General features: G+C 41.0%; 1 protein-coding gene across 1 annotated transcript in view; it reads left to right on the top strand.

The window, feature by feature from the left end:
- Window positions 1-16,729, top strand: part of csmd2 (CUB and Sushi multiple domains 2) — a 250,682-nt gene that overhangs the window by 198,747 nt on the left and 35,206 nt on the right. Inside the window, exons 40-47 of the mRNA XM_078267604.1 lie at window positions 2,477-2,546; window positions 4,580-4,696; window positions 4,922-5,131; window positions 6,061-6,249; window positions 7,953-8,130; window positions 11,081-11,226; window positions 11,325-11,405; window positions 12,565-12,678. Of these exons, the coding sequence (XP_078123730.1) occupies window positions 2,477-2,546; window positions 4,580-4,696; window positions 4,922-5,131; window positions 6,061-6,249; window positions 7,953-8,130; window positions 11,081-11,226; window positions 11,325-11,405; window positions 12,565-12,678 (1,105 nt within the window). The remainder of the gene's footprint in view (window positions 1-2,476; window positions 2,547-4,579; window positions 4,697-4,921; window positions 5,132-6,060; window positions 6,250-7,952; window positions 8,131-11,080; window positions 11,227-11,324; window positions 11,406-12,564; window positions 12,679-16,729) is intronic.

The raw sequence follows: 16,729 nt of genomic DNA, 5'->3' as shown, positions 1-16,729 counted from the left end.
TCAAGTTGCTCAAATACGTATAGCCAAAGGCAGGATAGGTCTCAGGAACACTGCTATACACTCAGAATTCTGCACAGCCTCCGAGTTGACTGTGTTCTGCACATCCTCCAGGGCTTCCACTGTATCATCTGGGCTTCAAGAGAAAGATGGTGACATCTGTGTAACACAATGGATGCAGTAGTTGACACAAATTCTATTTGAAAGTTCCCTCTCCACTCTACACTACACAAGTCCATAAGGACATGTCCAATTGCTGTGACAAAACAATTCAGTAAAGTTTATAGCAGCAGGACAATAACCATTTTTTTTTTATGCAAAAAAAGGTTTGGGTGAATTATTCCAATTATGTTTATTTCTGGATAATCAAAATAATTACATAACATGTAACCTGAGTTATTCTGAGAAGGCATTTAAGTCAACTTGAGTTCCATTGAAAATCATTTTAATTCCTCTGGATAATCAAATAATATTGTCAATTATTACAGGGAGTTATTAACTTATGCTACTAACCTGCAATCATGTAAATGGCCAGAATATTGCTTTGCTTCCAGAATTATCGAGGAGAATTATGTTAATGTGCCCATATATAAATGAAGTCACCAACATTATAGCCAACATCGATTATAAAATCACATGATATTGTACTAGTCATACATACATCAGTCATACTGTTAAAACACAGATAGCCTACATATCTTCGTATGCAGAATTGCCTTGTTGTTACTTACGCTTATCTACTAGAAATGCTATGATATAAATAGGTACATTCGACCTAAATTCAGCCCACAGGTATAGGTGGACAGGTTAAAGAGGAAATTAAAATGTCACCCCTCAAGCTCGAAAATATCTACAGTCATTGGCAACCATTGTATTATCAGTCCTTAATCAGCGAGACACGGGGCTTAAAGTATTCCGTCACCGTGGCGGATCTCCGGCGTGCGGCGGTGAGGAAAAAAACATTGGGAACTTGCATGCGGTTCATTATTTTCGAGTCAATTGATTTCACCTACCAATCATATGAGAGGAACGCAGCTCTAATTAACGCAGGGCTGTACTCGGGCCTGGTGCCCAATTTCTGGCATATGACTATTTTAGAAAAATAAATACATTAAAAAGTCCACATGGGATTTGTTTTGATGCGCTGGATTTAACCAATCATCGATCTTCCACCTTCCAGTGAAACGAGTTCTAGCCAATCAGATGCAAAGTAGGGCGGGTCTTTGCCGAAACGTGAGAGTGCGGTGCTGGTGTGGTCTCCGTGGTAACGCGGCTAAAGAAAATGGAGGCAAAGTTGATCAAACTTGGAGCATGTAGATACAGCTTTAGTTGAGAAATTAATTAAAAACAAATGGCGCTGGGCATGAATAGAGGACAAGAGGAAAAGGGTGGAGACGGGAAGCTGTTTAGCACTTGGTGCCTCAAATTGAGGGAGCCGGGTACTTGCTTCTACAGCGTATGTTCAAGGAAGACACTGTACGGCAGCAGCGGTAAGACAGTGCTTGCTAGTCACAAAGCTTTGGTCCGCGCACTTTGTCATACGATACAATACCAACAATGGGTGTGCACGTTCATAGCGGAACATGATTTGTCATTAACGATGGCCACTGTGTAAAAGCTACCTGAAGCCCAAACTCCCTTGACAAAGCTGTCTGTTTGGAATCAGCATGGCAGTTATTTAAACATAACGGCCTTGTCCCAGAGTTTAGACGTCTAGCTATATGAAAAGCTAAACAATGCGACGTTTTTAATAAATGTAAATAAAGCAGCTAATATCAACATGGACAAAGTCATGAATGTACTAATTCGCAGTTTTGATGATGACCTGGCCAAAGTAACAACACAACATCTAGAACGTTTTGTTTTCACAATGATTCTTTGTAGGATTATGATATTATTGCAATATGTAAATCTACATTGACTCTTAATTTAACATATGGTTGGAAGAAGTAAAAATTCTTCCAGTTTCAGGATCAGGATTTTTTTTCACTTTAAGCCCTGGAGACGTGTGAAAGAGTGCATTATAACTGAAAGACTTCACCAGCATGTTTTCTTGGTGACCACTTTAAACTCCCTCACTCGTATGGCTCATCATTACAGTGGGTGCCAGGCTTTAGACACATTTTTAGAAAAGGTCAGCTGAGTAAGCACATTATGTCCTAACATCAGAATATTTTGTTATAATCAAATGTATGACAAGTTAGCTTTGAAACTCAACTGCAGAGCTTCCAGAAAAAAAATATTTCGACAGTGTAACTATAAATGTGATCATCTTAATATGCATGTGATGCTCCCTCTCTATTGTTCTCTGTCACTTGAGATGGATTTAGTCATTTAGTCGCCACATGAAGTCTTGTGGAGACAGGCAAATAATTGGAGCAACAGATGAGTGACAGATGGGGTGAACAAATTAATTCATCGCCTGTTCTTTGTTGCACTTTTCTCTTTGTGTGTGTGCACATATCGGTGCTCCTTGCAGGGGAACTCACATATCACCTGTATGCCTGGAACTGTCAGACGATGGAACTACCCACCTCCTCTCTGTATAGGTAAAAATATCTTCATTCGCTTCCATGTCCTGCCCCTCCTCCTGTTTTGTTTCTACGTCTTTCAACATTTTTTTCATCGGAGATCCTCACCGTGCCAAGCAGCACACCAGCTAACTATTTCAAACAATATACAGAGTATCTCTAATGTAAAGAGTTGACGTGTGTAAAGACATATCACTACATACTATAGCTCCCAAAGATACGTTTTACCTGTCCAATACTGTTCCGCTGCTCATACACAGAAACACTTTATATAACCGGTATAAAGTAGCTCTTGAATCCATCAGAAAATAAAGAAAATAGAAGATATAAACAACAAAAGCAAGGGTTATATTTCAGTAGTTTGTGTTTTTGTTTGAGTTTATGAGAGTGTTTGCACTTTTAAAATGAGTTTCATATTTCTACCTTGAAAGCTAAGCGCACTGACTGAATGAAACTGCATTAGGTTCCTTTCTATATTGCATCTCAAGTCTTCCTCCCTGTGAGAGTGCCCTGACAAACAGGTTCCACTTATTGGAACAATCTACTGTTGCCTAATTAGTTCCATCTCAGACTGTGATTGGTTGAAGTTGAGGAAAGCTTCATCTTGTTCACAGGCATCAGCAGTTTCCTGATTACCTTAGGGTTTTGGTTTTGCTGCTACAGGATAGCATTTAACCCCTCACTTATTCCTTACAGAGACACAATGGTACAGCACCCTGATTTTCTCTGTGTGGTTCTCCCTACTTTGACTTATGTTGGCTGTTTGTCCCATTTAGTTTTAAATCTACTTCACTGTTTGCTTTTTTGTCATTGCAGTACTTCTGTTTTCTTCTTCTCCTTTGGTCAGCTAATTCGGTAACACTTTACTTGAAGGTATCTACATAAGAGTGACATGACACTGTCATGACACATGAACTCTAACCCTAACCCTAACTTGTCATGACAAAAACCGAATGACACTTAATGACAGACAGCGTTATGTCATAAACGTTTATGACTCGCTTGTAATGTTTATGACACGTTCATGACAGTGTCATGTCACTCTTATGTAGATACCTTCAGGTAAAGTGTAACTGCTAATTCTTTTACCATTAATTTTCAGCGTCCTTTCATCTCTTAATTTTGGTGTCAGGATATCTCACTCATTTCATCTGTCTTGATCCAATCATTGCTTTTACTCAGTATTTTCCATTAAAAAAAAAATTCTCACTTCACTTTCAGTCAAGAAAACATGTATCCATGGTTTTAAGATGAAAGGAGAAGGATGTAGAGCAGCTAAAGACCCAGTAAATGGCTCCCAATATCTCAAGTAGAATGAAAAGAGCTCCACTGTTCCGTAATAGTGAGATACATTTTCCTTTTCCCAATGCTGTCTCTTTGTATGTCAATTGGAGCTACTTAATAATGTTTACATTGACTTCACTCTTTAATAGCTATTTTATCATTGCTAAACTACATTGATTTTATTGAAAAAGAAGACATTTAGTGTGATGTAAGAGTTAGGGTGTAGACGAATGTCTTTATAAGAGCTTCAGATCATTTTTCCAAGAATGGATTGGAGCAAATTGACCTGCATTAAAAACATTCTCACCTTGCCTTCAAGCAATACAAACCCACCTGAAATATAGTAATTATTGGTTTTTGGTTCAAGATGTTCTTCTCCCAGTCTTTAGTTATAACTTCAGTTTTACAGGCTTTGGAATTTAGGTTTAAATATTTCACCCCTGCTATGGTTTAACTAAAACAAAATGGACTAACTCAACTTATACCATACTATTTTGTTGTCATAAAGTATTTTCTATTAGTACTAAAGTTGTTAAAGACTCCCACTATCACAAACAAAAACCTGTATTCTGATGAAGATGTAACCTTACATCGAAACGTTAGTCACTGTTATGCACCTTATAAAATAAAACTATATATTAGGAAGACATCTGTGTTGCACCGGCGATCCTTTTACTCTGTATTCAGCCATCTTTGTAGTTGTATTTTATTCTGGGAGAATCACTGTTTGCAGATGTTAATGCAATGCTTTGCCTGCCTTCTGTCAGCTCAATGTGGTGGAATCCGGGAGGAGATGGAGGGCATGATTCTCAGCCCTGGTTTCCCTGGCAACTACCCTAGCAACAGTGACTGTACCTGGAGAATCTACCTACCAGTTGGTTATGGTGAGCATCCCTCTTAAATAGTTTCCACACTCAAGAACCTTTAATTTAATAACGTGTAGGGCTGGATTGTGGAATGATTTGTAGTTACAACTAACTGGTGTCTGGTTAAACTCATTTAGATGTGAGAGCCTGTTCAGAGGTACCTTATCAGTATTTCGGAAAGAGGATGGCATTCCTTTTTTTAATTTCCTACCACCTCTTTCTCAACATTTCTTATTTTCCCAGGAGCCCACCTTCAGTTCCTCAACTTCTCCACTGAGGCCAACCATGATTTCCTTGAGATACGCAATGGTCCTCTCGATACAAGCGCAGTGATTGGCCGATTCAGTGGCCAGGATATTTCTTCCTCCCTTCTCACCACCTCCCATGAGACCACAGTATATTTCCATAGTGACCATTCACAGAACAAACCGGGGTTCCGATTTGAGTACCAGGGTAAGAGACCATGAATAATGTTTAAGTGTACTACTAGCAAAAGACGCCCAAGATTGAAACAGAAAAGTATGATCAGATAAAAATAGACTTATGGTTTAATATATGTTTATAATAATGGTCATAATCGCCAAGGCTTGCAGAGCTGAGCCAGTATCAGTATTATGACTTTATTCTGTAAGTTGTAATCAAACTAGTAATTACTGTGTCAGACTAATCAGCCCACAGAGACAGTCAATTTGTAAAACTCTGTATATAAAACTGTTGATCACTTATAAGATTTTCTTATCAGGTGCCAATAAAAGGCATTGCTGCAGGAGTAAACTGCCCTTGTCTGCAAATGCAACAGGCACACTAAGTTTGCATTTTATGATTCAACAAACGAGCCAGCAAATCGAAAGGTAGCATTGTGCATTTACATAATTATGTGTGCATTAGCATATCAATCAAGCATTATATTTGCAAATACCCCCCTTTTGCAGTATTTGCATGAGTTATATCCTACAAAGGGAAGCTGTGATCCATAGAAATCAATTTCTTTAGTCATATTTATATCCTGGCTCTTCAAGGCTCACTGCCTGCTTTGCTTTTGTATCCAAGAGGGGGGAAAAAAGGAAGAATTATTTACCCACACTACTTCTGATGACTGCATCATACTCCTTCAGCACAAGTCAAACCCGCCCCTGGCTTTTTCTTTCCCTCTGTAAAGGTTGTGTGAATTGATTGCTAGCTTTTGGCTGTAACAAGGAATGTGGATACAGGGACATGTTTAAACATGCTATGTATGTAACTTGTGTTTTATATTAACAATATGTTTATGTTGTCATTACTATATACCTGTTTAAAAAGTGGCTGAATTAAAGTATTTAGCTATATTGGAAAAATAAATACTGATTTGAATGGAGTGATGTACACGCTGTTCTCTCCCTCAGCTTATGAGCTACAGGAGTGCCCCGATCCAGAGCCTTTCCGCTACGGAGTGGTGGTGGGTGCTGGCTTCAATGTGGGCCAGTCCATTTCCTTTGAGTGTCTGCCCGGGTATCAACTAATGGGACATTCCATCCTCACCTGTAAGCATGGCACCACCCGCAATTGGGATCACCCTTTCCCTCGCTGCGAAGGTAAGGGATGTGAGATTTGTTGTATCAATACACAAACAATATGCACATTTAACACTTGTATTAATCTGACCACTAAATAGTCCTCCAAACAAGTGGCCGACTACACTGCCTCATGAAGGCAGAACCAAAGTAATAAAATGATAACTTCCTGTTTAGAATGTATTGAGCATCATTAGTGTGAAGTGCGGCTATGGAGATAGTGATTATCTATTATGAATAATGCAATTAAACTGAATTATCATCCCCCATTAATGAAGCAAAGTACTCTTCAATGAAAATCAATACTCTTCTAAAGACAAATGGAGGCAAATAAAAGAGGGGCTTAACTGAAAAGAAAAGTAATGGGTGCTCTTTCTTTTGCCTCGTCCTTGACCCACATTCTCACGCTCTAGCTGTCGATTATTCAATAAGGCAGGCAAAACTACGGAGGGAGGTGATGGCCATGACACTGGAACTTTGAATGGGCGAGCAGGGAGATGAATGCGAGTGAGAGAAGGAGCAACAGAGTGAAGAGGGAACAGGAGACAGCCTTCATTCTCAATAGCAATTTTCTTTTGGATAGTCATTTTCAATATTCACGTTTAAGGCTCCTCGTAATTTTTTCACAAGCGCCTATTACCCAAACATATTGTGCTTTACGGTTTTCTTTTTTGTATATAAAAAAAACAGCCCTGCAGCCCTGTTACAAGTTTTCTGTTTCCATCTAACCCTTTAAGCAAACATGCACTCTTTTACACATAAGATTAAACTGCTTGCCAGTTGATGGCGTCAGCCAGATGTGCAACTCCATAGCGTGTCAAGGGTTTAATCAATCTTTCTAATCGATAGCTCATTTAACAGGTGAGCCTGCAGCAGAGGGGCCTATCAACCACAGGGCTAAAGCAGGCAGCTTTATAACATGAGCATACACATAACCTGAGAGAGAAACAGAGGGATGAAACATGCAATCTCTGCTTTGGGAATGATCATATACCCGTAGACATCCAAGGGTGTGCCGTTAAGCTAAATGCCCTGTCTGGGTTGCTTGAGATGCCTGCACCACTGAGATTACCTCTCCTTACAGTTTCTCCCTGCTCCACCACAGTGAATATGGGCTTTCTCTAAGGGCACCAGCGGGAATGCAACGCTTCGTAATCGTTAAGTTGGTTAGAACCTCCTGAGTTCCTGAGGAACATTGGAAATATAGTTACAATGTCTATGCAAGCAGATTTGGTGCTGGGTGTGGGGTAGTTTGTATGTATGTATGTGTATGTGAGTGAGTGTTACTGTATTTTTCAGGCTGTGCAGCATATTTTTAACCTCAGGAAATCAAGCATGTGTGGACTTCTAGTGTTGTCAGTTCTGACATAGACATTCTGTGTTAACCTTTCCTGTCACTCAAATGCATACAAGTTTACCGAAACATGCATATCCACTCCTCGTACTGTATACACGCCTCCAAAGCCCAGTCCCCCAGTGGGAAAGGGTTGAGGCCTTATCTTAGCAAAACACTCCACCCAAGTCCCCACTTGCTAACAGGCTTTACTGGCTAATCTTTAGCTCAGACAAGCGCCCGGGCACTAGACAAAGAGTGAAGGAAAGGGGGAGAGAGACACTGAGAAGGGAGGCAGAAGAAGAGGGCGGTGAATATATATATATATATATATATATATATGTATGTGTATACTTTGACTACCTTTCTACCTTACCCTTCCCTCCCTCAGTGCCTTGCGGTGGGAACATCACATCAGACAATGGGACCATCTTCTCCCCGGGTTACCCAGAGGAGTACCCTAGCTCAGCTGACTGCTCCTGGCTGATCACCGTGGCTCCTGGTTTAGGCATCAAAATCAACTTCACCCTGCTTCAGGTTCATGGGCCGCACGACTTCATCACTGTCTGGTAAGAAATTACTGTTGCCAGGTACTGCAGATAATGTGTAAATACCTTTTTTTATAGGTATACCGTATTTTTTTTGTTTGTCAGAAAAATGTCAGAAAAAAACTGAAATTATATTTTAACCAGTTTTCTAGTGATAACCAAACCAAATTCTCAAGGCCAACTTAACCAAATGTGGAACTCTGTACATGTGAGTGTCATTGAAATGTATTGCATTCATTTGCAGTTAATTTCTTTGGTTAGCGTCACCTACATAGTGCCTTTTCTTTCAATCCAATCCTTGAAATCCTTGTCACCCATTGCTACTTTTCAGCCTGTTACAGCTACATTTTTCTTTTTTTTCCCGCCTCTGTTGTGAAAAAAAAAAAAAAAACTGAATTAAGGTCCAGTAATCTCTAATGCCCCTGCCCACACGTCTCTTTTCATTTACTGTCCCTTTGATGTGACTGCAGCTTGTTTTCTAACTAATAAGTACAGTATGGCCTCTCATCACATGTTCTTCATCTTTATCATCCATTACAGTGCCAAAAATAGCTGTAGATTAAAAGCTCACCTCTGCCTTGTCTTTGGCTTTATCTCTTTCTTTTATTGTGTCCTTGTTGCTATTGTCATGCCTACAATTCCCTCCTTGATTAATAACTCTTTGTGTTTTAGGGAGTTCTTTTCAATGCATTCTTTTTAAAATCATCAAGTCCCTTCACCCTTTTTCTTTGTTTGGTAATGTGTGTGAATGTGTACGTTTAACCACATTGATATCTATACAAATGTAAAGGATAATAATATTGTGATTTATTTTGGTAGGAATTATACAGTAGGATAGGATATAACAGTAGGAACTGTAACGTGTAGGGAACCTGAGTGGCAACACCAGAAACCTCTGATCTTGACAATCTTAATAGCAGAAAAAGAAGTATAAATTATTTTGGCTTTTTAACATCATATTTTCTAAATACCAATCGCTGACATGTAATGAATCCAATCAGCCATTAAACATCATCAGAGCAGCAGGTGGAATGTAGTTCCCACCTCTGTAAATACAGTATGTGTTTGAGAGAAGAGAGAGGGAGAAAGAGGGAGTAGGTTTTGGCTGGTGGAAAAGGCGTAGGTCCTCCTTTTTTCTGTGCAAATGTTTGTGTCAGGACGTTTATGTGGTAGGTGTTTGCCTGACTGAGTATTGAGGGGTAAAGCTTCATTTCATCACCTCCCTAATGCACTCCTGGGCCTGCCATATGTTTGACCAAAGACAGGATTTTGCATGCATGATGGTTGCCAGTCCCAGTTGATCCCCTCTTCCCGAGATGAGCTCCAAAGGTCCCAGATCTCAGTGAGACCGGAGATCTGACTGCCAGCCAACCTGGCAACTCTACGAACACATGAAAAGTCCACATGGCGTGGGGTGACATCGTTGTTTTACGGATTTGGCTGTTTACAGAAATTGGTGTGAAGATTTTTTTACGTCACTAAATCGACATGGAAAAGTGAGCAAAATGTCTTGAGAGTGAGATTATGTTTTCAGGTTCTACATCCATCCATCCCGTTCTGCTGTACATGATATCTCAGGAACGCCTTGAAGGAATTTCTTCAAATCTGGCAAATACTTCCACTTGGGTTTAGGAATAAACTGATTAGATTTTGGAGGTGAAAGATCATGGTCAATGTGAGCTTACGTCTGTCCCATTCTCGTGAACGATATCTTAGGAACACCTGGAAGGAATGTCTTCAAATTTGGCACAAATGTCCACTTGTACTAACGGATGAACTGATTAGTAGTTGGTGGTCAAAGATCAGGGTCACTGTCAACTCAAGAATTCCTGTGCTTATTATGAAAACATTTCACACAAATGTCTAATAGGATAAAATGATGAGGTGATGACATTTTTTATCCAAAGGGTCAAAGGTCAAAAAGACTGCCACATCATAATGTTCCGCAAAAACACTTTTTTGGCCATTATTCAATGCCATATTTCACATTTGGTTGGATACTGAATTGGTGACACTAATCTTGGGTGCCCACCTTAAAACTGTGGTGACTGTATACATCTTCTGTGCTGCCAGGTTGAATATGTGTGTGAAGCATCCACATATTTAAAAAAAAAAAAAAACGTTTAATACCTTTTATTAAATTCATTCTTCTAAAGTTTTAACTACATATTTTCTAAGTCTGGACAGACATGGATGTAAACTGCAACTTGACTGGTCAGCAGAGGCATCTGACCGCATGGTGGTAATTCTAGTTAGCGTATTTTTGCTCTTCTGTAAACTGCCCCCACTGTGCTGATCTTTCCCTACAAGCTCATGCAGAGCCAAGATGGGGACTATCATGTTCCCCAGTTTCCAGTTACCACCGCTGTGTATCTATCCACTGAACTACTGAGCCAAGGAAATGGGCCCCGTAATGGCAGCTTGGCCAGAGTGCTGTCAGGCAGCAGTCCCTAGCCAGCCGTTTCCAGAGCTGCTTGTAATCTCCCATGCCCAGTCTGACAGCCAAAGACAGATGGTTTTTAAGCTGAATGGTTGTGGCAGGAATCTGGGAGCTGGCTTAATCGGGCATGCCCACGCCAGGGGACTGCCAAGGCTGGGCCACAGCTTCCAGGGACACTCCCATTGGATGGCAGTTAGCAGAAACAGCGCAATCCAGACCTGTCATTCCATGCTTATCTGTAATTTTTTACCTTATTTCAACATTATCACCCAGAGCAGCCCAGAATAATTGCTTTGGGTATGATAAAGTGAGAGCAGCTTGGTTATACTCTGCTGCTGGAAGCTGCTTGACGATAATCTGGCATGTGGCATTGTCTGGTTTTCTCACAGATATGCGTCACAGAGCCTCGAGGTACTTTATGTTTAGAGACTGAGCGAGCATTTGAGCAGATGCTGCTGACAGAACATCTCCATGGTTAATTGTCATCACTATTTGAAGTTAAAGTTGACCTGTAACCTTGTCTCCTTTTAGGGATGGTCCACAGGAGACAGCCAGGAAACTGGGAGTGTTCACTGATGGTGAGCCCAACGACCCGCCCAGTAGCACATCCAATCAGGTGCTGATTCGTTTCCGTAGTAATACAGAGAATGGTGGACTATTCCGTATCAGCTATCAAGGTATGTAAATGACTCTTCTTACTTGATCGTTATCTCTACCAGATATTTGGCACATTCTGTGTGTGACCCCTTTCATGTCTTTGATGCTCTCAATAAAGCTTACAGACTGCAGTTCTGCCTGCCTCCCCCCATCATTCCTAATGCAGAGATCCTGATGGCAAGCAAAGAGTTTAAAATTGGTAGGTGGAAACTCACAATCACTGCTATCTAGGCACTTCTGACTTTTTTGTATTAGATGTCGGTCCCATCCTGATTTGTGGAATTGTAGCATTTTAAATAGTTTATCCCACTGTGAGTTCACATTCTGGCTTTGGCAGTTTACATTGCCCCATGTTCACTGACTCTGATACTGACTACACATCCCATAAGGCAAATGTATTGAATGCAGACTCACCCCAAACAACATAACCCAGGAGATTTTGAAGCAGCAGTATAAATGAATGATTATGACAAAATAATCAGAAAGCCAAAGGGATTTGAGGCAGGTGCACTCATTCTCCCCTGTAGAAGACAATAGAGATTAATTCCCCTTATCTGTTTATTTGCATACCTTCTTGCCGCATTATTATTCAGAGACACAAAGGCAACAACACCAACATAATGTTTCATCTATAGGATCCCCAGTGTGGATTTATAATGGGACTTTTTTCCACTGTTAACTTTTTCTTTCACTGAGATACACAATGGATCACTTTTACTTCCGCGTCATTTCAGTATCCTGGCTAAGGAGCACTGATTTATGTATGATGACATTTTGGATTATATCAATCATATGTAGGGTTGGGTATCATTTGAATTTTTTTCAATACAGGTGCTAAAACTATACTTTTAAAACGGTGCCTCAACCGAACTGTAAAAAAAAAAAAAAGAGCGCACAAAACGACAGTCGCTAGATGGCACAAGGGTACTTTACAACAATATTGTATGCGCTATGAGCTTATTAGGTGCAATTGAACACACCATTAAGTCTCATTGTTGTTGTTTCTCCTACAACTCTGACTTCAGTAGTGGCCATGGTGTCTGGCAAATTGCAGCAAGTCTACACTGTGTCTTTAGCTACAGACTGTTGTACGTCCCGGTGTTGGAATCTTTTCATGTGAAATACAGCCATGCGCTAGACTATTTATCTTTACTTATGTTCTGTTGTCTGTAACGTTTGTTTCGGAGCACCAGAGAGCAGCGCAGGCATTTGGCACCGAAATGAGGCACCAAAATCGACGTTGTCATTCGGTCCGGTAGATACCGGTCGTTACTGGGTTTCAGTACCCAACCCTAATCATATGGATCTCTGATCGGTCATTAACAATACCTCTCCCTCCTCCATCTCTCTCTGTTCAGGTGATATAGTGCGCTACCGATGTCTTCCAGGCTACCATTTAAGTGGAAACAGCATCCAGACCTGCCGGCTGGGGACACATTTGGAGTTTGAAGGGCCTCCGCCCTCATGTGATGGTAAGTAAATGCCTGAGAATTGAAACTTGAAAAGTTATCCAGGGAAAGGCATGCTCTCTTTTTCATGAAGGCCCTATTTACTATTTAGACTCACAAAGCTGGCCTTGGAGTAGCTCCATTTGAAAGAGTGGGGGTTAAGGGCCTTGCTCAAGGGCACCTCAGTGGTGGTATGAAGGGAGAGGCAAGCACTGTTCCTTTACTTTTCCCGCCCATATTTATCCTGCCGGTCCAGGTATCAGGAGCTCTCCCTTTTCACATTTCGATACCGCTTTCTGTTCTAGCTACATTTAGTATGTTTTTCTCCCGCTGCTTTAGCTTTTCTTATCTCCCTAAAAATCTATGGAATATACAAATACAAAAGGGTAAAAGTAAAATAAAAGGGTTCTGAAATGTGTTGAGATAAATTCCTCTGTGATAAGTGGTTGAATGCTAAATGAATACTGGTGATTTAGCTTAAAAGTCTCATAAGATTGTCCATGTGCTGGTGCAACATGTCTTTAGGATTCTGAGCAAGAATGTATTTATGTGTGATTTCCTAAACATACATTTCAGCTTATCAAATAGCAGCAAACGCAGATGACACTGTCATACAAGTCAACACACCGGCAGTACAGTGCACTAGGGTATTAACAATAGGTGCAACTGTTAAAGTGCTGTACATGCACTCTTTGTGTAAAGAGCAGCTATTTTTTCTCTGTAGTATGTATTAAGACACTTCATATTGAGTGTTTTTTATTGTTGACAGAAGAAGCCTCTTGAGATGCATCATCTAATTTTCAAGAGAGTCCTGACAATTCATTATGTCTCACAAATGTATTGTGACACACGTGAAACCCCCCAAAGGGATCCTCTGTAAGTTTATTTTCAGCAGGGTTATAGGTAGCCCGTATCATTTCCCTCTAATCACAGACTCATGCACTAGTTTGAGTTTTGCCTTATTTCTGGCTCCCATGGGTACTTTTGTCTGCCTGTGGTCATGGAGCCGCTGCTATATCAGCTTGGTAGCACTTTCCATCTCTGTGGATGATATTTGGCTCCCATGAGGCTAAAGGGGAGTTGCTGTGGCACTCTCTACATGCTGAGATATCATCCTCTCAGAGGAATCAATGAGTGCAGTGTTCCCGGTAAACCGCATCATCATAATACTGGATGTTGAATGCAATACTTTTCCTCTGGGCAAGAGACTGAGTGCGTAGAGGGGTCCCTTAGTTCTTTCTCTGCTTCAAAATATCATAAATGCATATATCTTTCATTGTCTTGCTTCCTTTTTTAAAACATCATGAGACATCTTTTTTGCCCTGTCTTTCTTTGTCGTCATTTTGTGTCTCACTCTGTTTGTGGGTTATGTGGTGGAACGATAGCCTGGCTCCGCCCTCCTACGGCCATGATGTTGTGGCCCTCCTCCCCACGGGGTTCGGGAACAGTTTGATTTTCCAGCTCGCTCCGTTACTGGTGAAGGAGTTGGCTAAGGCTAACGCTAGCGATGCTAATGCTAAATATAGGCCGATAGTTGTGGTTGATCTCCCCTCTTGTTGCACATGCGCATGACATACGTCACGACCAAACGTTAACAATTGGTTATGGCAGATCCAGAGTGGCTCTGGGCAGATCCAATAGTTTAAACTTCAACAGAGTACCCACCTTCAAGGAAGTTAACACTTGTCAATGGAGAGAGGCCAGACTCTCTGTACAAATGAAATGTACGAGAGTCTGGTAGGACCAGGCTAGTGGAACGAGGGAGCGTAGGCAAAATTTGATAAATGCAACTAATTCTGAGTGCTATAGAGGAAAAATATACAAATGCTCTCAGCATGAGATAAAAAGAAGAAGCGTTGGTAAAAGAAAGAGGGCAATGAAAGGGGAAGAAGAGATACACTACTGGTCAAAAGTTTGGGATCACTCAGAAATTTCCATTCCACTCCATTATAGACAGAATACCAGCTGAGATCAGTTGCATTGTTTTTTTTAACCAGGGCAGCAGTTTTCAGATTACATTATGTGCTTACATTATTGCAAAAGGGTTCTCCAATGTTTTCCCAGTTAGCCTTTTAAAATGATATCAGATTAGTAAACAGAATGTGCCTTTGGAACATTGGATGAATGGTTGCTGATAATGGGCAATGTAGATATTTCTTTTACTTTCTACAACAGTCAAGAACCCTTTTGTAATTATGTAAGCACCTAATGTAATATGAAAACTGCTGCCCTGATTAAAAAAAAACAATGCAACTGATCTCAGCTGGTATTCTGTCTGGAATTGAAATTTCGAAGTGACCCCAAACTTTTGACCGGTAGTGTATGTGTAAGGAGTTTTGAGTAAGCTAATAATAAAGACATGGAATAAAGTACCTACCCAGGACCCAGAGGAGACTGAAAATATCATAATTCAAGTGAGGAAAAAAAGGAATACGGACAATTCTTTGTGTGTGTGTTTATTTCTCCCTCTATAAAGTCCTGCCTTTTGCCTGCTAACCATTCACTCTACTTGCAGGCATCTGCAGCTAAGACATGCAAATGAAAACAACATCATTTTAGCTGTGACTCTGCGCTTATTTTCATGGCTTGTGTGCCCCGCTAATTGGTCCCCCTTATTCTGCAAGACCATTATACTGGGGACAAACAGTTCCACCATACTCCTGCAAGCTGTCCTTTTGCCGTATAGATAGACTGCGGTGATGGAGAGGAGAGCCACAGATAACAAATGATGAAGGAGTCAGAAGTTGAGTGAATGGAAGTTGAGAGTAGAGAGGAAAGTAAAACAACAGACTGATGCTCGTGTGAAGAAAGAGGAGAAGATTGGATGTGGAGAGAAGAGCCCAGGATAGGAAGAGAACAGTTTAGGATTACTCTGAATAAGCAGGATTATTGCGGAAAAAGACAACATCTGTCTGGAAAAGTAGAGGAGAGACTGCTAAAAGAGCAGAAGGATGGCAAGTAAGTGAGAGTAGGACAGGAGTTAAAAAGCGAGGCGAGAAAGAGAGACAGGGAGAGACTTAGTTGGAGGGCAGTGAAGAGACAGAAGTTCGCAGCTCATTGAAATGCAGGGGACATGCCGGCTGCAGCTGCACCTATCAAATCACCACTTCTAGCTCTGACAAGCACTGCCCTCCCTGCGCGTCGAGCTGCCCCACCCCACACACATACACATTCAATTGCACACATCACACACTCACACATATACTGTATAAACATACATACTGGTCTAGCATGTGTCTGGGTTACGCAGCAGTAGATGTTGTCACTTTGATAGTCTACCAGAGAGAAGCACTGGAGCCTACAGGCAGTTCTGCAGTGTTGCTTGCCTCTCAGCACCAGTATCCTCGCTCATCCTCTGCATTCCCTCCGTCTGCACTCCCCCCTCCCTCACTCGCCACTTTCCTCCCCTGACTCTTTAGCGTCAGACTTCTGTTCTTACGTAACACATATACCCTTTATTCCCCATTCTCTTTCTTTGTCTTTTTCTGAGGCTGGTTCAAAACACAACAACACAGTGCAACACATTGTCACACTTTTAACCACAGGTGTCCATCAATACCCAGATTGAATACCCTTTGTTTTTCTGTCTTTCCCTTTCTCCCAACAATGACTAAAAGTCATAAGCTAAAAGCCGCCACCATACATACATAAACATTTCTTTATTTAATCCAGAGAATTGTTGCATTGTCCTCTCGTATTCCATGCCATTGGAACAACCAGTTGGTTTGCATAATATTTGATTTGCCTGCTATTTGATGAGGCCGGGTTATATTGGACCCAATAACCTTAATTTGTTGTCTCCTTGAGACCACGGGGAGTACTAGCATCACACACACACACACACACACACACACACACACACACACACACACACACAGCAAAGCAACAGCATCCGTACAAAGTGTTGGTTGAATTCATTAATGAAACACAATGAGCTCTGATGATCCAAAATCCCTGTGTTTATCCCCCGGACAGATTTCTGCTTAAAACCTACATAATCACCCATCAAATTAGTTTCCCAGCTAGCTCGCTTTCTTCATCCCACTCGGTTTCTTCGCCTCCCCCGCCTCTCTGT

The sequence above is a fragment of the Sander vitreus genome, chromosome 14, assembly GCF_031162955.1.
Source record: "Sander vitreus isolate 19-12246 chromosome 14, sanVit1, whole genome shotgun sequence".
Taxonomy (NCBI): Eukaryota; Metazoa; Chordata; class Actinopteri; order Perciformes; family Percidae; genus Sander; species Sander vitreus.
This window is presented reverse-complemented; position numbering and strand designations above follow the sequence as displayed.